This window comes from Schistocerca gregaria, chromosome 9 (assembly GCF_023897955.1).
Source record: "Schistocerca gregaria isolate iqSchGreg1 chromosome 9, iqSchGreg1.2, whole genome shotgun sequence".
Taxonomy (NCBI): Eukaryota; Metazoa; Arthropoda; class Insecta; order Orthoptera; family Acrididae; genus Schistocerca; species Schistocerca gregaria.
In genome coordinates, this window is record NC_064928.1 from 186,057,427 (window position 1) to 186,084,565 (window position 27,139).

At 42.1% G+C, this 27,139-nt stretch overlaps 1 protein-coding gene across 1 annotated transcript in view; it reads left to right on the forward strand.

Annotated features, from left to right (window-relative positions):
* The first annotated feature begins 1,103 nt into the window (after positions 1-1,103).
* The window catches only part of LOC126291777 (kallikrein-4-like), an 88,551-nt gene continuing 62,515 nt past the window's right edge, over positions 1,104-27,139 (forward strand). Inside the window, exons 1-2 of the mRNA XM_049985467.1 lie at positions 1,104-1,337; positions 19,123-19,315. Coding sequence (XP_049841424.1) covers positions 1,197-1,337; positions 19,123-19,315 — 334 coding nt within the window. The 5' untranslated portion in view covers positions 1,104-1,196. The remainder of the gene's footprint in view (positions 1,338-19,122; positions 19,316-27,139) is intronic.

The following is a 27,139-nucleotide window of genomic DNA, read 5'->3' on the forward strand; positions in this document are numbered from 1 at the left end:
TTTTTTATGGAGTCCAATGATTGGGCCTTTCTTTCGCTTCACACAACTTTCTACTGCACGACTATTTTTGTACATGTAATTACTTTTGCTTCAAAAGCTAATGAGTTAAAGACTCTTGCCGTTTGTGGCTCAAATTTAGCAACAATTGCGGTACTGGTTTCTCTTGTGTTAGGAAACAGTTTTATTGCTTATGACGATTAATTATCACGTCTTTGAGATTGTTCGTTAAGCTACAGTTGTTGTGGTCTGTTTAGTACGTTAAATAATGTAGTTGTTACATTCCATATGTATTTCTCACGTTCCACATTCACAGTTTTAACTGACAGTATAGCGAGTAAAACTCTGCATTGTTGGATATACATACAACGTCAGGTCTTTTGGTGTTTACTACCAGTTTTTTGTTATTAAAGGAAAACGACATTATTCATCTTGTAATGCACCGTTTTGTATCTCCTAGGGTCCTTAGGAAATTAAATAATCACAAATTGGGTGTAATTTTTTGGTTATTGTTGTTTTTGTGGCAGTGCATGCACAAACTACAGCAAAAACTATGTTTAAAATCAATATAAACGTTAGCATTCGCACTCATGCGATATCGTATTCATAGGTGTCGCTTGCTGGCCGCTTGGAGCGCTGCTGTCGCTGGGGGTAACAAAAACAAGATGGAGTGTCGTGACTGCTGTGTTAGGCTGTGATGGAAAAGCGTTTTGAGTATCCGAATTGACCCACAGCGAGGGACATGATTCGACTGCCGAATAGAATGGACATATGCGCTATACAGGTTTCTAACGCCATGAATGGAAACTGTTTCCCAAATTTTTGGACTTAAGTTGACGGAAAACTGACAGTATCTGGCTTGTGCTGTGAAATGAGTGTTACTCTTCAGTAATTTATGGAAACGAATTCAGAAAATTAGCGGTCAGCTGACGGTTAGGATAGAAAAATCCAAGGTTTCAATAGTCTACAAAAAGTAAAGGCCAGCGCTTAGAAAGAAACACAAAAATCGTGCTTTGACGAAAATTGTGATTAGGAAGATAATCGTTGGTGTGACAGTTATTTAATATTTCGTTGGTCGAAACGGGATTATAATATGTATAATCTTTGATGCTGGCAGTCATCTCTGGATTGCAGTCGACGAACAACCAAGCCTCTAAATTACTGAGGTCGATGGTTTGGCGTCAGCTGCATTAAGACGTATGACCTCAGAATATAGTAAACCATTTGGACAGGACAGTGTCATATATGCTCAAGTTTTTGTGTACATGTTTGTCAAACGTGTCGCAGTATGGCTTACCACGAGCGTGATTTTAACTTCCGCGACAACTACTACTACTACGGTAAGATTTCCAAGTTAAATGTACTTTTGACTGTTTCACGAGTGCCTGTGGCTTATATTTGCTTTATTATCACCCGAATGACGTTTCCAAGTTAAATTTATTTTCTGACTGTTTCACAAGTGCCTAGGGCTTATATTTGCTTTATTATCACCCGAATGACGCTGCCTAGATGTAAAACTGTGTACAGTTAGTTAAAACGATTATTTAACGTGTGGTACGAGTTTTCACGCTTGTTTTTCAATTTATGGGTATGGTTTGCGTCCATAAGACAATTTGCTCCTATCTTGTAGCAAACACAGATATTTCGTTTCATCAAACAGAATGATGAGTACTCTGTTATTCTAAATTGAAGACGCAACGAAAGTAAATGTTCTTTTGTTGCTGAAGAGTAAGAAGTCGACTCCAGTTTTGATCACTTGTTTAATATCGAATAATCTCTAAATATTCCGCGTTTGGTCCCTATTTCGTGTTTTCTCTGATTTGTTTTGAGGTATGGTGTAAAGAAGAAGTTATTGTTTTTATATACAGCCCAGATAAACTGTACCAAAAAAATCATAGAATAGCATGGCATACTGTGCATGTGACCAACAGCAAAACGAAATAGTTGCGTGATATTTGTATAACACTGTTGTTTACATTTTGCTGTAACACCAGAACTTCTGTTATTCACGCATTTGTTAAGGTATGACAGATGTACTTATTAGTACCGGCAGTGGTGTTCAACTGTTTGTGCTACTGACGCAATTCGAAATTCACCAAAGGACTTTTAATATGCCAGTGCCACAAAGGTGTAATTACGGTTATCGCACTAATATTTTAGTTGTTGTGGTGTGACATCAGTTCTCAGCACTGACAGTAATGGCTAGGATTAAATCGCCCTTTTATTTTATGCTAGCTAAACCCGGCCACGCTTCGCTGTGGCCCAGTCTGATATGAAATGAAGGGGAAAATAAATAGTTTCTACATCTACATTTATACTCCACAAGCCACCCGACGGTGTGTGGCGGAGGGCACTTTACGTGCCACTGTCATTACCTCCCTTTCCTGTTCCAGTCGCGTATGGTTCGCGGGAAGAACGACTGCCGGAAAGCCTCCGTGCGCGCTCGAATCTCTCTTATTTTACATTCGTGATCTCCTCGGGAGGTATAAGTAGGGGGAAGCAATATATTCGATACCTCAACCAGAAACTCGCCCTCTCGAAACCTGGCGAGCAAGCTACACCGCGATGCAGAGCACCTCTCTTTCAGAGTCTGCCACTTGAGTTTGCTAAACATCTCCGTAACGCTTTCACGGTTACCAAATAACCCTGTGACGAAACGCGCCGCTCTTCTTTGGATCTTCTCTATCTCCTCCGTCAACCAGACCTGGTACGGATCCCACGCTGATGAGCAATACTCAAGTATAGGTCGAACGAGTGTTTTATAAGGCACCTCCTTTGTTGATGGACTACATTTTCTAAGGACTCTCCAAATGAATCACAACCAGTATTTTTATACAAGGTGTTTCACAATTTTGTGGAGGAGACTTAGTAGATAAAGTTTTACATAGGATCCCATGTCGGGAAATCTTATACAGCGACGCTATAGAGCGCCGGCGCCTATAAATGTGGGTATAAACAGGGTGATTCCGTGACGATGCTGTTACAAATATTCCAGAGTGATGGAGACGCAGAAATATATCAATTTCAGGTGAAGGTGTCTACTTCGCAAACGAACGAGTCGAAAGTTACAAGCGAAAATCGTTGTAATACCTCTGACGGTAGAATGCATGTACCGGTACTGTTGTTCCTGTTTGCTGTTTGGCATCATCAGTGTTTATTCATAAATTCCTGATACTTCATACAATACCACTTGATAAGTAAATGCACTGTGCATCATTTCAACGCAACACAAAAAATTGATACGTTGACCAATTTCGACAATTGAAACTGTTATGGAGCGTCCAACCCTTTCAGGTTAACAATTGTGATTATTAGTTTTCATGGCTCACTATCGATACTGCTGAATGGATCGATATCAAAAATAAAATTGTATTATCAGAAAAAAGTGTTTTGGTGATCAGATATATGCAAAATTATCTTTACATGTCGAATGTATATATTAGGTATAAAAATTAACTCAAGTTAGGGCGCAATTTATACGGAATCGAACATTTCAATTGAAGTACAACAGTTCTGTGCTGTCAAGATTCATTACAGGTTGCTCCAGTGAACGCTGTTGACGGTATGCATAGGTCGCACCACCAGTCATATGGTCGATACAGAATTGCACTTTCGATATATATCGTTATGGGCCCACGCGTTCGACAGGAAATAATTACCCGTTGACAGTCAATACGGAAAATTGGTATTATGTTGCAGTAAGAGACGCTTCACACGTTGATTAATATCGGAAACTTTGATTCTCTTCTTGTTGGCTTACTTTCTCTGCTCAGAAAACGTCATTCTAGTATTCTACTTGATCAGTTTGCTATTTGTGAATTTTGGACCTTAAGATTTCGCGACTTTGGACGTATTCTGGTATACTTTCTGCCAACTTCAGATCAATTATGATCTCGCCGGTCAATTTCGTTGTGTACGTTCTGGTATTACTGACGTTGTCGAAGAATTCGACTATTAGTTTTGTAAGTCTGTGTTGGTTCATAGAATCTTAAATTGCCATTTCTAATGTCGCTGGGGATATTTGTGTATTGTCTGGTTTCCTTTCTGCCTCTGAGTCGGTATTGTTCCTCTGGAAGGTTTGAGCCTACAATTTTTTTCGCGAATTTGCGTTCCTATTTCTGTTTATTCAGTTTGTCTTCTTGTTAAAAATAAGGTTGGCTGAACCATAGTCACTCTAGTTTATTTACTGTTTTGAATTATCTTGGGTTTATGTGCTTTAAAATACATTTATTGTTGTAGATAGCAAATCGGTATGCAGTTTCCATCTGTTGGCATACAGTTTCTTTTGTTTTTGTTTAGATTCCTTTTTCCTGAATCTTTTCAGCGAGCTATGTACATTGTGGAACTTCTTTAATTTTGTCAAATATTGTTCCCATAAATTTTTGCACCTGTTTCTAGGTCGTGCACTCTATCTTTTCAAACGATATTTGGAGACCGACTTCCTCTGCAGTTTCTTTCAAGAGTCCAATCTGATGTTGGTCTGATGAAATGTTGAGAGTTAAAAGTGATAAATCGTCTACAAATTCTACCCCATCTATAGATAACATGCCTCTGTCTAAAGTGACTGGTTGGTCAATTTTAAGGATTGATTTCTGTTTCTGCCTTGCATATATTATTATTAGTTTTATTATTTTTTATTCTTCTGACTTCTATATATTATTATTATTATTTTATTATGCTTAGTGAAATCTACCAATAAATGGAAGTAGTTTAGCAAATAATTCATTTAACTTTCCTTTAGGTTCCACTTGTCGATCCAATAGGCTATCTTTGTTTCCGAGAAGGCTTGTTTACCTTATTTCGAGCACTGTGGTCTGTAGTTTTTTTTTTGTTAAGTTGCTCTGATGCAACTTCCCACTTTTTTCCTTTGTGTCTGTCCAAACTGTCGGTTTGTGTTATTTTCGAGTTTTTGAGATACCGTACTTTCCGATTTTGTTCAGCCAAGGTGTTGAGTTCTTGATTAATGTTACATAGGCTATTATCCTCCTTGCCAATCGCTTTTCTGGTAGTCTGTTGGTCAAAGAATTTCGTTCGCTGTTTCTTAACGTCAGTTTCGACAATTGGAAACTTTTCAGTTATTTTTATTAATGTTAGCCTGCAACCGCCTTGGATATGTCTCGCTTCAAAAATTTTCGTGAATAACGTTGTTGAGCCATGATATTCCGTAGCGCTTCTATCTCCACATTATCGAATGCTTTCTCAAAATCCATGAAAGCAAGACGGGTTTCCCTATTGAACTATGGTCTCTTTTCTTTAACTTGTTGCAGTGCAAAAACTTTGTCAACAGTTGATCGCCCTTTTCTAAAACCTTACTATTTATTCAGATATTAGCATTCCCATGATATTTTTAAGTTTTGTATACGGGATTTTGGAATATAAATTATAGGCTGAATCCAGAAGACTTATACACTATGTGATCAAAAGTATCCGGACACCTCCAAAACCATACGTTTATCATATTAGGTTCATAGTGCTGCCACTTACTGCCAGGCACTCTATATCAGCAACCTCAGTAGTCATTATACATCGTCAGAGAGCAGAATGGGGCCATCTGCGGAACTGACGGACTTCTAACGTAGTCAGGTGACTGGGTGTCACTTGTGTCATACGTCTGTACGCGAGATTTACACACTCGTAAACATCCCTAGTTCCACTGTTTCCGATATGATAGTGAAGTGTAAACGTGAAGGGACACGTACAGCTGAAAAGCGTTCTTGCCGGCCTCGTCTGTTGACTGACAGAGACCGCCGACAATTGAAGAGGATCTAATGTGTAATAGGTAGACATCTATCGATACCATCACACAGGAATTCCAAACTGCATCAGCGTACACTGCAAGTACTATGACAGTTAGGCGGGATGTGAGAAGACATGAATTTCATGGTCGAGCGGCTGCTCAGAAGCCATACTTCATTCCGGTAAATGACAAACGACGCCTCTCTTGGTGTAAGGAGCGTGAACATTGGACGATTGAACTCTGGAAAAACGTTGTGTGGCGATCTGATGGCAGGGTTTGGGTATGGCGAATGCCTGGTGAACGTCATCTACCAGCGTGTGTAGCGCCAACAGTATAATTCGGAGGCGGTGATGTTATGGTGTGGTCGCGTTTTCCATGGAGGGGGCTTGCACCCCTTGTTGTTTTGCGTGGCCCAATCAGAGCACGGCCCTGAGTACCTTCTTGCTTCCCACTGTTGAAAAGCAATCCGGGGATGGCAATTGCATCTTTCAATACGATCGAGTATCTGGTCATAATGCACGGCCTGTGGCGGAGTGATTAAACGACAATAACATCCCTGTGATGGACTGGCCTGCACAGAGTCCTGACCTGACTTCTATATAACACCTTTGGGATGTTTTGGAACGCCGACTTCGTGCGAGGCCTCATTGACCGACATCGATACCTCTCCTCAGTGCAGCACTCCGTGAAGAATGGGCTGCCATTCCCCAAGAAAGCTTCCAGCACCTGATTGAACGTATGCTTGCAAGAGTGGAAGCTGTCATCAAGGCTAAGGGTGAGCAAACCCTATACTGAAATCCGGCATTACCGACGGAGTGCGCCAGGTGTCCGGATACATTTGATCACATAGTATACTTTGAGAGTCAACACATTTATTTTTAATGCCCTTTTTAAAGATAGACGTTACTTCAGCTCTCAGCCGGTTCTTTCGCACCTTTTTATTTCTCCAATGTTGATTAAATATGTGAAGAAGTCTTAAATGTAGCAGTAACATTCGTATTTCCCGAGTTCCATACTAAAACGATCTATACAGTGATTTACCTATTTTTTGTTGCTTTTAGAGCTTCCATCAATTTTCTCATATCTACGTCTCTACATAATTACTATGCAGAAGTAAATGTCTGGTAGAGGGTTCACTGGATCACATTTAAGCTACTTCTCCACCGTTCCACTCTTGAACAGTTCGCGGGAAAAATTAAAACTTAAATTTTTCGATGTGAGTTCTCTTATTTTATTATGATAATCGAATTTCCTTGTGTAGGTGGGTACCAAAAAATATTTTCTCCTTCAGAAGAGGAAGTTTGAGTTTTAAATTTCGTGAGAAGGTCCTGCCGCAGAGGAAGACGTCTTTGTTTTAATGATTGCCACTCCAATTCTTGCGTTATATCTGTGGCAGTCTCTCCTCTATTTTGTTATAATACAAACCGAGCTGCCCTGTTTTGCACTTTTTCGATGTTCTCCGCCAATCCTATCAGATACGGATCGCACACCGCACAGCAGTGCAACAGAAGAGGGCGAACAAGTGTAGTATAAGCAGTCTTTTTAGTAGACTTATCACATTTTCTGGGTGTTCTGCCAATAAATCACAATCTTTGGTTTGCGTCCCCCACAAGATTATCTTTGAGATCTTTCCAATTTAACTTAACCGTAACTGTGACCTCTAAGTATTTAGTTGAATTTACAGGCTTTAGATATGTGTGATTTATCGTGTAACCGACATTTAACGGATTCGTTTTAGTGCTCATTTGGATGACTTCACACTTTTCATCATTGCCACTTTTTGTACCATTTAGATATTTTGACTAAATCTTCTGCAATTCTTTTTGATTATTTGATGACTTTACATGATGGTACATGTCATAATCACACAAAAACAATCTAAGAGAGCTGCTCAGATTATTTCCTAAAGTGTTTATGTAGATCAGAAACAACAGAGGGCCCACAAAACGTCCTTGAAGAACGCCAGATATTATTTCCGTTTCACTCGAGAACTTTTCGTCAGTTATTACCAACTGTGACATTTCTGACAAGAAATCATAACTCCCGTCACACAACTGAGGTGATACTCTATAGGTACTTAGTTTAATTAGAAGTCGCTTGCGAGGAACGGTGTCATCAGTTTGACTTCACCTGTCGATGGCATTCATTACTTCGTGAGAACAAAGAGCTAGTTGTATCTCACAAGAAAAGATATTTTCTGAATCCCTGTTGTCTATTTGTCAATGAACGTTGATTCATAATGTTCGAGGACAATATATATTCCATAATCCTACAGTAAATCGACGTTGGTGATATGGGTTTGTAGTTCAGCGGATTACTCCTGTTTGCTTTCTTGGGTATTGATGTGACTTGTGTAACTTTTCATTCTTAAGTGTTTTAAGCTGCTTCGCTACACCGAGGATGTCTGTTTCTAAGTTACTCATGTTGGCAATAGTTCTCGACTCGAGTTCTAGAACATTTACCTCATCCTCTTTCGTGAAGGAATTTCGGAAACTGTGTTTAGTAACTCCGGTTTAGTGGCACTGTCGTGAATAATGTCACCATTGTTATTGCACAATGAAGGTACGTATTTATTGCATATTGCCACTCATGTACTTTACATATTACCGGAACCTCGATGGATTTTCTGCCAGATTTCGAGACAAGAGTTTAGCTGTGGAAACTATTAAAAATATCTCGCATTGAACTTCGCGCTGAATTCCGATGTTCTATAAAATTTCGCCAATCTTAAAGATTTTGTTTTCTTTTAAGTTTGGCATCCTTTATTCGTTGCTTCCGCAACAGTGTTGTGACCTGTTTCGTGTGCCTTGGGGGATCATTACCATCTCTTGTTAATTTATTTGATATATATCTCTAAACTACCGTCAATACTATTTCTCTGAATTTAAAGTACATCTGGACCACGCTCGTGTAGTCAGACTGGAAGGAGTAGAGACTATCTCTTAGGAAGGCGTCTAGCGAATTTTTATTGCTTTTTCATCTATTATGCGTTTATTTTTTGTGGGTTTGGAAGTTACTGTATTCACATAGCTACAACAACCTTGTGGTCTCCAAACCCTGTGTCTGTCACGTTTCTCCATATTTGGTCAGGATAATTTGTTGCTAAGAAATCAAGTTGTTTTCACAACCATATACACTTTGAGTGGCCACCAGAGACTGGTTTGATGCAGTTCTTCAAGCTACTCTATCCTGTGCAACCATCTTCATCTCCCAGTACCTGCTGCAACCTACATCCTTCTGGATCTGCGTAGTGTATTCATCTCTTGGTCTCCCTCTACGATTTTTACCCTCCACACTGCCCTCCAATATTAAATTGGTGATCCATTGATGCCTCAGAATATACCCTACAAACCGGTCCCTTCTGTGGCGGTTATTGTGTATCATCAGCATGAACAAATGCAATGAATATGGATGATATGATACTCTATGGTTTTTTTTAGCAGTTGCATTGATTTGATTTTATAAATGATACTGACAATATTATACACATGTATAATGCATTATTCATACTAAAACTTCTCCTGGATAACTTTTTGTTCCATTTGTACAAGAATTCCACTTGACGTAGTGTAATAATGTTGACTAAGTTGTGTTCATGTCACTAAAATTACAGATCGTACATCAGAGCTTTTATAATTTTTGTCTTCGATGGATTTAATTATTCTTAGCAAATTGATCATGAAGAGGAACAACAGAATACCACTCGCACACAACACTGACGTATGCTACCAGAAATAATTTTCTTCGTGATTCGTGCGTGATTTAATTTTGGCCTCATACATCAGCAATGAAATCTTGTTCAACAGTAAATACCATCAGCACTGTTCTTAGAAAATGCAGTCTGATTCGATTAATTTTTTCTTTTATAAATAGAGTTTAGTAACATTGGTGCACATTTATTTCTTACACATCGGAATATTGTTTGCAGTTTCAAGTAATTTAAATTTGCCGCTGTGATAAAAGTTAAGATGGCGGCCAACAAAAGATAAAGGATTTCTTTTTCAATTAAGATTTTCCTTTGCCCAATAAATAATTAATCATTTAACTTGATGCCACCAATAAAAAAAATTATTAAATTGTTTTGCAAATTAATTTAACACAAACCCATGCTATTTTCAACTAGAAGTACAGACGAAGTTGCTATATAAACGCAACTAACAATGGCTGCACTTCTTGCAGCTACGATAAAACAATTAATACGAAATTACAATTAAAACAGGAAGTGAATTTTCAATAATTAATCATAAATAGTTTTAACGCATTTGGATCTATTTGTTTTTTACCAGCAAATGAACATAAAAGTACAATAATTTTACATTAAATGTTTTTCATTCAACATACCTCAAATGATCTTTTTAAGAAATAATTACATAATTGAATGAATATTATTGAGTTACGTAATTTTCCACTCATTATATATATATGTCGTGGATGTTATACTTCTTCTAGTCAAATTGTGCTACAAATTTCTCTTCTCTCCAATTCCATTCTATACCTCCTCATTAGTTATGTGATCTACCTATCTAATCTTCAGCATTCTTCTATGGCACCACATTTCAAAAGCTTCTGCTCTCTTCTTATCTAAACTACTTATCGTCCACGTTTCACGTCCATACACTCCATACAAATACTTACAGAAGAGGCTTCCTGACACTTAAATCTATACTCCATGTTAACAAATTTCTCTTCTTCAGAAACGCTTTCCTTGCCACTGCCAGTCTACATTTTATATCCTCTTTACTTCGACAATCATCAGTTATTTTGCTCCCCAAATAGCAAAACTCGTTTACTACTTTAAGCATCTCATTTCCTAAACTAATTCCCTCAGCATCACCCGATTTAATCCGACTACATTCCATTATCCTAACAACGTCCTCATGAGTAATCCCTGCCCGGAGTTCCAAATGTGGGACTGTTTTACCTCCGGAATATATAAAGTGGAAATATTCATTTTTATTATTTCATTAAATCTGATAGATCAAAACCAGTTTTGTTTCCTCTAACGTCCAGTACTGACAATAAAGCAATAAGCAACATTTGTCTCGACCACTGTAATATAGCGCAATAAAACTTGGACCATACATAGAAAGAACTGCTGCAATATAATACCGAAGGTAACTGAAAGAAACAGCGACTGAGACGAGCAGGAACGTCACTTTTGTTCAAAGACAATAATTATACTGAACTCACCACAATTCGTGATGGTCTTTTAGATATTTCAAAAGGCGGAACATGTTTTTAATAGCCTGTGTGATCACTACCGACGGTAATGCATGCTCTGCAACGCGCTGTCGTGCTTGCCTCAAGTTTGTTGGGAATTCTCGTGGTAGGGCATTCCATTCTTCCACCAGCGGGGTCAACAACTTCTTGATGGTTGTTGGTGCATGCGGACATGCGGCAGCACGTCTCCCCTAACCCATCCCACACGCTGTTGGTGGGATTAAAGTCGGGGAATGGGCAGGCCTCTCTATTCATGCGAATATCCTTTCGTTCCTAGAACTCTTCGACCTTACTGTTCGATGCCGTCGCGCATTGTCATCCATAAAAGTAAACTCAGGGAAGAAGGAACAACTGAAAAAGCACACATGCGGAAGGAGTACAATGTGACAGTAACGTTGACCAGTCAGTGTACAGCAGCAGCACTCCATCTTCAGGCCACAAGTGGCCCATCGGGACCATCCGACCGCCGTGTCATCCTCAGATGAAGATGTGGTTAGGAGGGGCGTGTGGTCAGCACACCGCTATCCCTGTCGTTATGATGGTTTTCTTTCACTGGAGCCGCTACTATTCGGTCGAGTGGCTTCTCAGTGGGTATCACGAGGCTTAGTGCATCTCGAAAAATGGCACCGGCGCATCGCGGCCCGGATGGTCACCGATTCTAGTCCCGGCCACACCCAGCAGCGCTTAACTTCGTTGATCTGACGGGAATCGGTGTATCCACTACGGCGAGGCCGTTGCCTCACACAGTGTACCGGTTCAAATATTTTAAAGGGTCTACGCCCATGAAAATAATATTATGCCTTCTCACAGCATATTATGAGGACGTACTGAAAACAAACGCCTACGAATTTCTTGTGTGAAAGCTCTTGAAGCTGTTTAAAAGGATACAAACTTCATCAAAATTCTGCATGTGCAATCTTGAAGTCTGCATACTTGCAGACCTCTGCCGGTAGAGGGCTCCAAATTGCAGCGAGAAACATGGCGCTGTGTGATGTAATTATGCCGGTAAATGAGAAAGAGCTTGCTGTGGTCGAGTTTCGAATTCGAAGAGTTCGTCCATACATGGAACACTCTCTCTCAGCATACAATACCAGACCGCACACGAGCACTGCGACTTCTTCAAAACTCCGACCCTTTGGGATCACCGTAATTGATCATCCTCCATAAAGTCCTGACTTGGCCCCATTCGATTTTCATCTGTTTTCAAAACTTACAGAAAAGCTTCGAGGACTTTAGTTTGGTAGTGACAAAGCAGTGAAAGCAGAAGTGCGGTTGTGTCTCCGTCAATATTTTACCTAGTCAACTAACTGGTGTCTCGTTGGGAGAAGTGTGTTCCTCGAGAGGGTAAATATGTCGATAAATAAAAATGTAGACATGAAGAATAAAGATTTACAATGTGTAAGTTGGCTATAATTTCTCCCCTTACAAGCACTCAGCCACACACTTTGCCGTGATCTACAACCATATTAGATATTATATGATAGTAGTACATCGTATATATGAATATTTAAAGGAGACTGACATTATCACTTACGCCTTGTAAATAATAGTTTAAACTTATTGCATGAAAGGTGGCGAAGTGTCTTTATTATCATACTAGTAGAGGTTGGAACGACAGTGGAAATGAAACGGCAGACGGTACTCAAGCCCTGGGTGGGAGGCCCACACAGGTGTGTTGGTCCTGCTTAAGCGCAGGAAGTAGGAGACGGACGTCGTAGCACCTAAGCGCTGGAGCACAATAGAGACGCGACCGCCCGATGTTGTAGCCGAACTGGAACGATTATACTTCGGAAATTACGAAAATCTTGGACGCAGGTGAGAGAAATGAAGAAGCGACACCTCGAAAACCACGCGTTTTGGCTTATTTCCAAGGATTTTTACTAAGAAGCATACCATGGTCCGAGAATAGGCATTTCCTCGCAAATTTTCCGCGCTGGACGACAAAAGACTAAAATATGGTTGGTCGGCCTTCGGGAGGATCTGTAGAGAGGGAGAAAATTCCGTGGTTTCGGGAATATGATTCGTTTTCGGCATTACGATGGTGGGGAGCCGAGCCTTGCTGGGAGGTCAGCGGTTGAGAAGAAGGTCTTTTGTTGTGAGCGTCCGTGTGTGTGACGGTCGCCCGATATTTTGTTGGTACAGACGGACTTGCTGTTTTTGCCGTTAGTAGAGTTAATAGGTAGAACAATTTGGAACTGTACTGTTGCGAACCTACACGATTCTGGACTTCACCTCCGGGTTGGATGTCGTCATTGAGTACGCAGCATTCAGTAATTGAGAGTACTTCCTCTGCTATACTTACGTTGAGACGTTATCTGAACTCCGTCCTTGTGGTCGGGAGTTTGCGTTTCTCGTCTGTAGAACACAGAGAGGAGAAGACAATAGTAGAGTATATTACTCAGAGGACCGCCTTCTGCCGTCAGAGTGTTTGAAAGAGTTTATTTGTGGCCGGAGTTCTTCCATCGTCGCAGACGAGTACGAGAACCATCACTTCGATGCACCGGACGCAGTACATACAGTGATGTGATATCGCAAATTGCTTCGGCTTATTAGGGCTATAAAATCTAAACAGCTATGATCACTGAGGTTACACACCACCGTAGATCAACTTTGAAGGTAGTGTCTTGTAGTGTTTGGTACGTAGATGATATCAGTCATTTCGCGTTATTGATATTAGGCCGCGCAGTCATAATAAGGGGCAGAGTTGGGCAATTGTTTAGTAATTTTACTTAGGAAACGTAAACTTTGTAATATAAAGTTTTTTTAATCTACAATAAATATGTAAGCAGGAACAACATGTATCATTTAGTAGGATTAGTTGCCTTCGTCATTCGTTAATGTTTAGATTGTAATTTATACAATTAAGAGATCCTGAGATTTGCTTCAGGAGGTAGTCAGACAGGGCCAGATCTTCATTTTAGCGTTTATTATTTTCCGGTGTGCACATTCATTTTACACCCGCCTGGAGTAGCATCTTGGAAATGTTAACAAAGTTTATTGTACTTAAAATGCTTTACGAGTTGTTACACAGTAAATTCCGAGGCATTATTTTTCAGCTCATCCTCTTACCTGGACGACCAAAACGATCATGTTCGATAGTGGTGAATCTACACTTTCATGGCGAGAGCGGGAAGACGTCATGCGCCAAGGAACACGTCGAACTTGTTCATTTTGTTGGTCCAGTTGTCATGGTGTGGGCAGGCATAATACTGTAAAGGAGCACACCATCAAATTTTTGAACACAATATGGTCGCCAGTCAATGCTACTGTGACACTGTATGCCTTCCGCATGTACGTCTTGTTGTGTCCTGCCTGCTCTTCAAATATGACGTGCCTAAGGACCCTGCTTTCTAGAATCGCTAGACAACAATTCAAGCAAATTGTGTTAATGAAGATTGTTACAGAAGGAAATGATTACACTACTTAAGTTTGAGAACTTTCACTGACATGTTGCAAGTAAAGGGCGACAGACAAATAAGGAATCTCTTCAGTGAAGGAATACAGTTCCTAAGTCGCTTCTACACCACTGCCTATTGTTGATGCTGCTGTGGAAGTCAGCGAACTTGGCTAGTTTTCAACTGTGCTGCGGTCATACGGCGCGGCACTTATGTCTTCGTGTCGAGGGCGCTGCCGTAGGGTTGTCGTCCAAGAGAGGGGTCGATCCGCGGGCAGTTGGCTGACTTCACAGCCGTCTCTGCTCTAACGTTCCCGACCGGCGTGCTGGTGCTTGACTTTACACGCCCATTCAAGGTGCGTTTTCGACACTGACTTCTTTTTTATGAATGACAATGCGCGACCACATCGAACTGCGCAGGCTGAAGAACCCTTGTATCGAGAGGATATTCGTCGAATGGAATGGCCTGCCTGTTCCTCCGACTCAAATACCATCGAGCCAGTGTTGGATTTGTTGGGTAGACGTGTTGTAGCGCGTGCACATGCACCGACGACCATCCAGCAGATTTCAACAGTGTTGGTAGGGGAATGGAACGCCCTACCACAAGAACTCGTTCCAAACCTTGTGGCTAGCACGTGAATGCGTTGCAGAGAATGTATTGCTGTCATGGTGATTACAGAGCCTGTTAAGAAGCGTGTTTTGCTTTTATAACGTCCAGGGGAACATCATAAATCGTAGTGTCGTAGTGACTTCAACATAATTATTGCCTTTGAATGAAAGTGTAATTTCTGTTGACCTCATTGCGTATTTCTCGGCGTTACCTTTGTGTACTGTACTTCACTGTACAGTACGGTATTGAACACCGACGTGACATGTCATGTGATACCACCTAACATCTTGTCGGACTCGTTTAGCTTGGCGCTGTGCAGCAACTCGACGTGACATAGAATCGATAAATCGTTGGAAGTCCTCTTCAGAAATATTGAGCTATGTTATCTCTACAGCTGTCCATCACTGTGAAAGTGTTGCCAGTGCACGAAGTACGAAGTGACCTCTCGATTAAGTCCCACAAATGTTCGATGGGGCCGGCCGCGGTGGTCTCGCGGTTCTAGGCGCTCAGTCCGGAACAGCGCGACTGCTACGGTCGCAGGTTCGAATCCTGCCTCGGGCATGGCTGTGTGTGATGTCCTTAGGTTAGTTAGGTTTAAGTAGTTCTAAGTTCTAGGGGACTGATGACCACAGAAGTTAAGTCCCATAGTGCTCAGAGCCATTTTTTTTTTGTTCGATGGGGTTTGTGTGGCCAAATAATTGGCTCGATCTGTCCAGAACGTTCTTCAAACCAACTGTGAATACCAGTGGCCCAATGACATGGCACATTTTCGTCTACAAAAATTCCACCGTTTTTTAGGAACATGGCATTAATGAAAGATTGAAAATGATCTCCTGGTAGGGGAACATAACCATTTCCAGTCAATGGACGGTTTATTGGAGAAGATGACCCATCCATTTCCTTGTAAACACAGCCAACGCCATTATGGTGCCACCACCAGCTCGTACAGTGCCTTGTTGACAACTTGGGCCCATGACTTCGTGCAGTCTGTGCTACATTCGACCCCTACCATCAGCACTTTTTGTTGTTGTTGTTGTTGTTGTTGTTGTGGTCTTCAGTCCTGAGACTGGTTTGATGCAGCTCTTCATGCTACTCCATCCTGTGCAAGCTTCTTCATCTCCCAGTAACTACTGCAACGTACATCCTTCTGAATCTGCTTAGTGTATTCATCTCTTGGTCTCCCTCTACGATTTTTATCTTCCATGCTGCCCTCCAATGCTAAATTTGTGGTCCCTTGATGCCTCAGAACATGTCATACCAACCGATCTCTTCTTCTAGTCAAGTTGTGCCACAAACTTTTCTTCTCCTCAATCCTATTCAATACCTCCTCATTAGTTATGTGATCTACCCATCTAATCTTTAGCATTCTTCTGTAGCACCACATTTCAAAAGCTTTTATTCTCTTCTTGTCCAAACTATTTATCGTCCATGTTTCACTTCCATAGATGGCTACACTCCATACAAGTAGTTTCAGAAACGACTTCCTGACGCTTAAATCTATACTCGATGTTAACAAATTTCTCTTCTTCAGAAACACTTTCCTTACCCCTGCCAGTCTGCATTTCATATCCTCTCTACTTCGGCCATCATAAGTTATTTTGCTCCCCAGATAGCAAAACTCCTTTACTACTTTAAGCGTCTCATTTCCTAATCTAATTCCCTCAGGATCACCCGGCTTAATTCGACTACATTCCATTACCCCCGTTTTGCTTTTGTTGATGTTCATCTTATACCCTCCTTTCAAGACACTGTCCATTCCGTTCAACTGCTCTTCCAAGTCCTTTGCTGTCTCTGACAGACTTACAATGTCATCGGCGAACCTCAAAGTTTTTATTTCTTCTCCATGGAGTTTAATACCTACTCCAAATTTTTCTTTTGCTTCCTTCACTGCTTGCTCAATATACAGATTGAATAACAATGGGGAGAGGCTACAACCCTGTCTCACTCCCTTCCCAACCACTGTTTCCCTTTTGTGTACGTCGACTCTTATAAATGCCATCTGGCATCAGCACTTAACAACAGAGATCGGGAGTCATCTGATGAGGGCACAATTTTCCAGTCGTCTCCGGTCCAACCGATATGCTCACGAGGGAAAGGCGCTGCAGGCGATGTAACGCTCTTGGCAAAGGCACACTGGTGGATCGTCTGCTGCCACAGCCCATTAACGCCAAACTTCGCCACACTGTCCTAAGGGATGACTTCTGCGGACGTCCCACATTGATTTCCGCGGTTATATCACGCAGTTTTGCTTGTCTATTAAAACTGACAACTATACGCAATCGCCGCTAATCTCGGTCGTTAAGTAAAGCCCATCAGCCACGGCGTTGTCAGTGGTGAGCAGTGATGCTTCGAATTTTGCATTCCCGGCACCCTCTTGACGCTGAGGATCTCGGGATAATGAATTCCTCATCGTTTTTGGAAATGGAATGTCTATTGCATCTTGTTCCAATTACCATTCTGCGTTCAAATTGTGCTAATTCTCGCTGTGCGGCCATAATCACAGCTGAAACCTATTCACATTAATCATTTAAGTACAAATGACAGCTCCGTCAGGGCACTGTTCTTTTATTACTTGTGTAGGTGATACTACCGCCTTCTGTACGTGTTTATATCGCTATCCCACGACTTTTCTCTCCTCAGTGTACCATAATAGTTGTTTCTATGTCTGCTCAGAATCTCAGTGAGCTACGTCACTTGGCTATTTACACCTACAGAGAAAATGTACTTAATTCATTAAATAACAGATTACAAGTAGCAGGTATTTTCTGTGATTTGGCAAAGACATTTGATTATGTGAACCACAATATCCTTTTAAATAGAGTTCTCTGGTGTCAAGGGGCAGTGCTGCAAAATGGCTCAAGTGATACCTCGCTAACAGGAAACAAAGGGTGTCAGTGCAAGGGACTAGTGAATTAAGTCATCAGTCATCATCAGAATGGGAAGAAATTACATGTGGTGTCCCACAAGGATCCATCTTAGGGCCATTGCTTTTTCTTGTGTAAATTAATGATCTCTCATCAGTTACACTGCCAGAAGCAGAGTTCGTTTTGTTTGCAGATGATACAAGTATTGCAATAAATAGTATGTCGAGTGTAGCTCTAGAAAGATCTGCTAATGATATTTTTATGGATATTAATAAATGGTTTAAAGCCAACTCACTGACATTAAACTTTGAAAAGACTCACTATATGCAATTCATAATCTGTAAGAGGTTTCCAACCAGCATATGCATAAAGTGCGAAGAAGAGCAGATAGAAGAGGTTGACAGTCTTAAATTCCTGGGATTGCAACTTGATAATAAATTCAGTTGGGGGGAGCACACCACAGAACTGCAGAAACGCCTTAACAAATCTGTATTTGCAATTCGAATGTTAGCTGACATAGGCGACATAAAAATGAAAAAGCTTGCATACTTTGCCTACTTTCATTCCATAACGTCTTATGGTATAATATTTTGGGGTAACTCTTCAAAGCAAACGAAAGTTTTCAGAGTCCAAAAGCTTTTAATACCTATTATTTGTGGAGTAAACTCACGGACGTCTTGTAGAAACCTCTTCAAAGAACTGGGTATACTAACTATTGCCTCTCAGTATATTTACTCCTTAATGAAATTTGTCCTAAGTAATATATCTCTTTTTCCAACGAACAGCTCAGTTCATACATACAATACCAGGAACAAAAATGATCTGCACAAGGACTTAAAAGCACTTACTTTAGTTAAAAAAGGGGTCCACTACTCAGGAACACTCGTCTTCAATAATTTGCCAGCAAACATAAAAAGTTTAGTTACAAATAAAGACCAGTTTAAAAGGAACCTGAAAGACTCACTAATGGCCAACTCCTTCTACTTCATTTACGAATTTTTTTATAGAAACAAATGATGTATTGTATACATTCATACTATTAGTATTGTTATTTCAGCTTAAAAAAAAGAAAAAAAAAATATTGACATGTGCCACATCCGTGAGAATATCCTCAGCAAGGACCTAAGGAACGAAAAACTAATCTAATCTAATCTTGGCAGTGATAACATCTTTCAACAAAGCTTTGCGCACCACTGTACATGACAGTCTGTTGTTTATCGCATGCTTCTTCCACTGCTGTTGCAATTTCAGTGACTTGCAGTGTAGATGAACTGAGACCGGTCACTTCTCGTGTCGACAGGAGCAGTCGCAGGACAGCCTACAGGATAGCCAGCGGATATACGTGCACGGGGGCCGGCCGGTGGAGCGCGGTGAGTTCCCCTTCCTGGCGCTGCTCGAGATCGCCGACGGAGAGGGCGTCATGGTCTGCTCGGGCAGCATACCCTCGCCCACCACCGTGATCTCCTCAGCGCACTGCGACGTGGGCACCATCAGTGAGTAGTCCAGTCGCCTGCCACGGACGGCACGTCTGTCCACGTAGTATTTGTTGTGGCTTGCAATCCGCAATTTGTCACAAACGCAACTTTTATTGATGTAAGTTCACAAGGTTGATGACTGAACACACAAACGAAAGGTAACAGTAAAAATGGCAGTAAAAGTCTCCTAATTGAGGCAAACAAAAGATCAATTCTAATTTTCCACAAAGGTTCATGGTAACACACACAGACACCAGTAACAGTCCAATTCAGACACGAAGACGTAGTCTTCAAAATTCGCAGTACACGAGGTCGGCATCTGGCCTGAACTGAACTTCGGGGCTGGATCTAGACCCTAAATAGCTGTCTCCAGCCAGTCAGGTTTTGGCGTAGTGATACTTCCTGTAGGCCGTGGCTCGAGCTCCCCCTTCAGGAAGTAGTGCTCGGAATGACTGTTTGCATTATTTCGTATGTAAATAGCTGGGGTTTACCATTGTGATTCTGGTACGCCTTGGGCATAGACAACCACGTCCTCTGTGGTGTAATATGGGTTGTCGGCCCTCAGGGGCTACTTTGGTTCTGGTATAACAATACTTGGGAGAAGGGTGGAGGAGAGGGGGGGGGGGGGGGCAAGGTGTGAGAGCAGCTCTGAACACTCGCAAATGGCTAAGTGAGGTGGTGCAGTGGATAGCACACTGGACTCACATTCACGACGACGACGGTTCAAATCTGCGTCCAGCCATCCTGATTCAGGCTTCCCAGGATTTCGATAAATTGTTTTAGGTAACTACTGGCATGGTTCCTTTGAAAGGGAGTGGCCGACTTCTCTATCCTTCCCTAATCCGATGGAACCGATGACTTCGCTGTTTGGTACCCTCCCTCAAATCAACCAACATTCGCAAATGGTCTTGCTGCTTTGGTGTTACAAAACTTTTCGTCCGTTGTTCTTTACCTGGCAGAAGAAACCGTACTAATGTTACAACCCAGCTGTTACCTGTGGCAAGCCGCAGGCGCTTCAGTCCGGAACCGCGCTGCTTCTACGGTCACAGTTTCGAATCCTGCCTGGGGCATGGATGTGTGTGATGTCCTTAGGTTGGTTAGGTTTAAATAGTTCTAAGGTCTAGGGGACTGATGACCTCAGATGTTAAGTCCCATAGTGCTCAGAGCCATTTGTTACCTGTGGCTGCACTCGCATGTCAGTAGTTTCGTTGTGGAGAGTGATGCTGACTAAGTAAGCTAATGCGTGTCAACTGCCTTCACGTGTCTATTTTATAAACACAGCTCATGTGCACGTCCTCTACACGCATCCCTCTTCCCCCTCCCCCACTCACGACACGATAACACACGTATTATTATCGCTGCCGAAACAATATATGTGGAGGAGTGTAGGCGGGAGCGCCGATCTTTGCATCTACATCGTACTATACTGATGTACGAACACGGTGTTCGTAAATTCCTGTTACAAACTTCTAGGACTTGCAAAGGGGAGTGAGTAATTAATACTCTGAATGGGAACCCTTGTCCGAAAACGTACTATTTATGAGCTACAGCCGTTAGAAGATATGTTTGCTAGGTAGGTATGCAAAATTGTAGTCACATTGAGAGGTGGTTACGACGGATTGTGGAATGTCATTTGACGTCTTATCTATCTTTATGACCTGCTTCGAGCTTCATTCACGTGTCTGAGGGTGTTGGAGCAACATAGTTGAGTACACGTTTGCAGACTACACCGACTTGATCTTTCTGTGTGGCGAAGCTCACGGTAATGGAAGAGCCACTCGTCGCCTTTGCCACGATCGCTCTCCCACAAAGTCCAACTCCATTGCGCACCCTTTTTGCCAGCATTATGCCACGGCTTCGAGAAAGGGTACCTTCTCCATCAGCAGGCTGACTGTGGGTCACCATGGAGACGCAGCACACCCGGAGTGGATACAGGCGGTAGTGCATCACATTGACGAGAATCTGCCGGCGAGTACACGAGCGATTTTTTTTCCTATTAATGAATGGACTTGCAGAACAAGTGATGTACTGGCTTGCGCATAATACAGGGTGATTCAAAAAGAATACCACAACTTTAAAAATGTGTATTTAATGAAAGAAACATAATATAACCTTCTGTTATACATCATTTCACTCAAAAACAAGTTCAGAGATGTTCAATATGGCCCCCTCCAGACACTCGAACAATATCAACCCGATACTCCAACTCGTTCCACACTCTCTGTAGCATATCAGGCGTAACAGTTTGGATAGCTGCTGTTATTTCTCGTTTCAAATCATCAATGGTGGCTGGGAGAGGTGGCAGAAACACCATATCCTTAACATACCCCCATAAGAAAAAATCGCAGGGGGTAAGATCAGGGCTTCTTGGAGGCCAGTGATGAAGTGCTCTGTCACGGGCTGCCTGGCGGCCGATCCATCGCCCCGGGTAGTTGACGTTCTCTGTAAACTGTTTATACCAACGTTTAATACAGCACCTATCAAGAGGTTTAGCACCATACTTCGTTCGAAATGCACGCTGAACAACTGTCGTCGATTCACTTCTGCCGTACTCAATAACACAAAAAGCTTTCTGTTGAGCGGTCGCCATCTTAGCATCAACTGACGCTGACGCCTAGTCAACAGCGTCTCAAGCGAACAAATGTACAACTAAATGAAACTTTATAGCTCCCTTAATTCGCCGACAGATAGTGCTTAGCTCTGCCTTTTGTCGTTGCAGAGTTTTAAATTCCTAAAGTTGTGGTATTCCTTTTGAATCACCCTGTATAGTACTTATAAAAGTGGTCGCGCTGCCAACATGTTTTCAAATGGGTATAACATGGAAATGGTATGTTTCCGGACATGGGTCCCAATTCAGAATATTGTTTACTCATTCCCTCTGCAAGTCCTAGAAGTCTGAAACTGTAATTTCCGCACATCCTGTATGAATTATACAATGTGTACATCCTGTAACTAATTTACACTACTGACCATTAAAATTGCTGCACGACGAACATGAAGTGCTACAGACGCGAAATTTAACCGACAAGAAGAAGATGCTGTGGTATGCATATAATTAGCATTCACACAAGGTTGGCACCGGTGGCGACACCTACAACGTTGTAATGTTGTCGCTTTAATTTCCTGTGAGAAAGCGTTGCTGATAGACAATAAAAGAGGGTTAAAAGCTGTGAGCTATCTGAGGAAGTTAACGTTGCATTACTGAGCAACTGTTTCACCAGGTATCCAATCTAGCTTACCAAATTTCCAACCAGACTAACATTAATTATAATCTTTTAATAGTCATACGAAAACCGGTGATACATATATAAAAAAGAGAATTTAAATAAAAATAAATAAATCAGTTTATATTTGGAAATTTATTTTAACATTGATCATTGAAATTTCAGCATATTAAACTTGAGTCATAACTAAGCTGGTGCCTTATTTTGGATTGTGAAAATGTGAGTTTGTAATCTTACGGAACACATCAAATAGGGAGCCAAGATTGGGAGACTGCATACAACACTACATTAATAAAATAACACACGAAGAACATTGAAACATACGTAAGAGGAAATTAACCACAACCAATCAATTTTCAATTTTCACCCCAAAGAAGTAACGTTCGTAGCGCAATCCTGTCCGTCATGTAATTACCACACCCTGGTATACTAAATTCATACTAACTCTCTGTGAAATCTTCCCGAAAAGAATAGCTGAGAGCTACTTTGATGATTACACCACATGCTTCACGTGGTTAACTTGCTTTACACAAAGAATGTAATGCAACAATAATTTTGATAATTAAAATAAATTAGATCGAAAAGCAATTTACAGAAGAAAAACCTCGAACTGGTTACTATCGTCTTACTATTAACCTGATGGGTCAAACAATTGTATAAGCACGTGGTACTGGTCTCGCGAAGTACACCCCACGTGGATTGAACATAAAGAAAAGTTGCTATATTGAAAAATATTGTTAAGGCGAGACGTTATAATCTCATGCACATTCGCATTTAAGATTGATGATCTTAGTTAGAGTTACTGATCAACACGTGGTTCCACTTTACTCACAAACTAGTGACAAAGCAACTACTGTAAAATAATCTGAAGTTCGCACTCGAAATAGACTGCGTTGCAACTTAAGATAACATTAGATATTTTAGAGCTAAACCTGAAATAAAGTTGATTAAATTTTCAGTTAGGCTGAACTTAAGAAATCCATTGTCCTGCGGACTTAGCAGACACGCGCTTAGCCGGAGATCTTACCACTTCAGACGCTCGCCGCGGACAGACTGACCTGCGCTCCTACCGAGCGTGCTTCCCGATACAAAACGGAAGTGACCAGAGGGGCAGCTTCCTGTTCCAACATGACAAGGGACGGACAGAACCATACTAAGGATAGAAACCTCTTTGCTTTTAGAAAGCATAGCTACCTGTTCCGACGTTGGTCCTACTGTTCTCTAGCAGACAGGCTTGTCTGCTACCCTCAAGCATGCAACTAGAAATACATTTGCTCATTCATCCTCTCACACAGAAGGGAAGGGGGATGACAGTATCTTATCATATGCAGTACATAAAAGAAAGCGGATGTAGGTTCCGTATGAGACTGTGTGACATGAACTGCATATAAACTGTGTTTTAAAGTGTAGTAGTGTGACAGATCGTTCTTGTTTATGTGTAAAAGTAACACGTTCCACTACTCAGTCTCCTCGCAGATAGTCAGAAACGCCACAGTAAATTTAGAAGAGGAATTTATGCCGTAAATGACAACAGATTTAAGAAATTAACATGAAAGGAATCTAACAGAGACCTTTCAACGTGCTGACATGAGGAAAGTTTCCAACCGATTTCTCATACACAAACAGCAGTTGATAGGCGTTGCCTGGTGATATGTTGGTCTGATGCATCGTGTAAAAAGGAGATATGCGTACCATCACGTTTCCGACTTCGATAAAAGGCTGATTGTAGCCTATTGCAATTGCGGTTTATCGTTTCGCGACACTGCTGCTCGCGTTGGTCGAGATCCAATGTCTGTTAGCAGAATACGGAATCGGTGGGTTCAGGAGGGAAATACGGAGCGCCGTGCTGGATCCGAACGGCCTCGCTTCACCAGCAGTCGAGATGACAGGCATCTTATCTGTGTAACGGATCGTGCAGCCACGTCTTGATCCCGGAGTCAACAGATGGGGACGTGTGCAAGTCAACAACCATCTGCACGAACTGTTCGACGACGTTTGCAGCAGAATGGATTATCAGCTCGGAGACTATTGCTGCAGTTACACTTGACGCTGCATCACAGACAGGAGCGCCTGCGATGGTGTACTCAACAACGAACCTGGGTGCTCGAATGGCAAAACGTCATTTTTTCCGGATGAATCCTGGTTCTGTTTACAGCATCATGATGGTCGCATCCGTGTTTGGCGACATCACGGTGAACTCACATAGGAAGTGTGTATTCGTCATCGCCATACTGGCGTATCACCCGGCGTGATGGTATGGGGTGCCATTGGTTCAACGTCTCGGTCACCTCTTGTTCGCATTGACGGCATTTTGAACAGTAGACGTTACATTTCAGATGTGTTACGAGACGTGGCTCTACCCCTCATTCGATCCCTGCGAAACCCGACATTTCAGCAGCATAATGCACGACCGCATGTTGCAGGTCCTGTACGGGCCTTTTTGGATACAGAAACTGTTCGATTGTTGCCCTGGCAGTGCAAACGTCTGGTCAATAGTGGCCGAGCAACTGTTGATGAACTGTGGTATCGTGTTGAAGCTGCATGGGCAGCTGCACCTGTACACGCCATCCAAGCTCTGTTTAACTCAGTGCCCAGGCGTATCGAGGCCGTTGTTACGGCCAGAGGTGGTTGTTCTGGGTACTGATTTCTCAGGATCTCTGCACCCAAGTTGCGTGAAAATGTAATCACGTGTCAGTTCTAGTATAGTATACTTGTCCAATGAATACCCGTTTATCATCTGGGTTTCTTCTTGGTGTAACAAATTTAATGGCAAGTAGTGTAATAATTTTTAGTGTTACACACCACAGTCGATAAACACAGAACCCGTGTATGACCACTTTGTTTCCCATCAGTCTGTCAGTCTTGGTGTCTGTCTTACTGTGAATACGCGTTTTCCTCAGGAACAGGCAGAGATGTTAGGCAGTTAGGTCTATCGTCCCTTGGCATTTACATCTTTTGAGTCATTGGAATCTAAAGATACGGCCACATATATGTCAAATACGCGGTGTCTCAGGAGAGACACACGGGAGGACCCCATCCGCCACCCGCCACTATCACCACTCCCGGACACTGCACGAGTATCCCAGAATAAGATTTTCACTCTGCAGCGGAGTGTGCGCTCATATGAAACTTCCTGGCAGATTAAAGCTGTTTGCCCGACCGAGACCCGAACTCGGGACCTTTGTCTTTTGCGGGCAAGTGCTTTACCATCTGAGCTGCCGAAGCAGGACTCACGCCCGGTACTCACAAATTTACTTCTGCCAGTATCTCATCTCCTACCTTCCAAACTTTACAGAAGCTCTCCTGCGAACCTTGCAGAACTAGCACTCCTGAAAGAAAGGATATAGCGGAGACATGACTTAGCCACAGCCTGGGGGATAATTCCAGAATGAGATTTTCACTCTGCAGTGGAGTGTGCGCTGATATGAAACTTCCTGGCCGATTTCTTGTGGATTGGGGGCGTTCACTTCGATGAAAATCTCGCTGCCGCTGAAAAACACTAATACACGTGTCCTTGTACGATGGATTTGTGGATTCTAGGGCAGCACACACACATACACACACACACACACACACACACACACACACACACACACACACACACACACACACACACACAGACACACACTCACTCACTAGAAGTAATACAGAATAGTGAATAGTAAAATATATTACGCAAGTTTGGTAACTCTGGTTACAGCAATTGCAGAATGCAGGTTCAGCCTATCTCTCCTGCGTTGACTATAGTTTCGTGAATAGTACTAAATAATGTCCTCCGAACTAATCTTCTGTCTTGATGTACTATTAGAAGAACAGTTCCAAACTACAATGAAGAGACAAAGAAACTGTTACAGCTGCCCAATATGGTTTAGAAGTGCCACAACACGACTTGGCATAGTCTCGACTAATGTCTGAAGTAGTGCTGGAGGGAACTGACACCATGAATCCTGCAGGACTGTCCATAAATCCGTAAGAGTGCGAAGCGGTGGAGATCAGTTTTGAACACCACGTTGCAAGGCATCCCAGATATGATCAATAATGTTCACGAGTGGGAAGTTTTGTGACCAGTGGAAGTGTTTAAACTCAGAAGAGTATTCCTGGAGCTACTCTCTAGAAATTCTGGATGTGTGGGATGTCGCATTGTCCTGCTGGAATTGCTCAAGACCGTCGGAACACACAAGGGATATGAATGAATGCCGTGATCATACAGGATACTTACTTACGTGTCTCGTGTCATACTCGTATCTAGATGCATGAGAGGTCCCATATCACCCCAACAGCACACGCCCCACATCATTATAGAGCCTCCAGCAGCGTCAAACAGTCCTGTCTCCATACACGTGCACGTCTACCCGGTTCATACAATTTGAAACGAGACTCTCCCGACCAGGCAACATGTCTCCAATCATCAACAGTCCAATGCCGGCGTCGAGAGGCTCAGGAAAGGAGTAGAGCTTTGTGTCGTGCAGTCATCAAGGGTACACGAGTGGGCCCTCGCCTCCGAAATCCCACGTCGATGATGTTTCGTTGAACGGTTCGGACGCTGATAGTTGTTGATGGCCCAGAAGTGAAACCTGCAGCAATTTGCGGAATGGTTGCACTTCTGTCACATTGAACG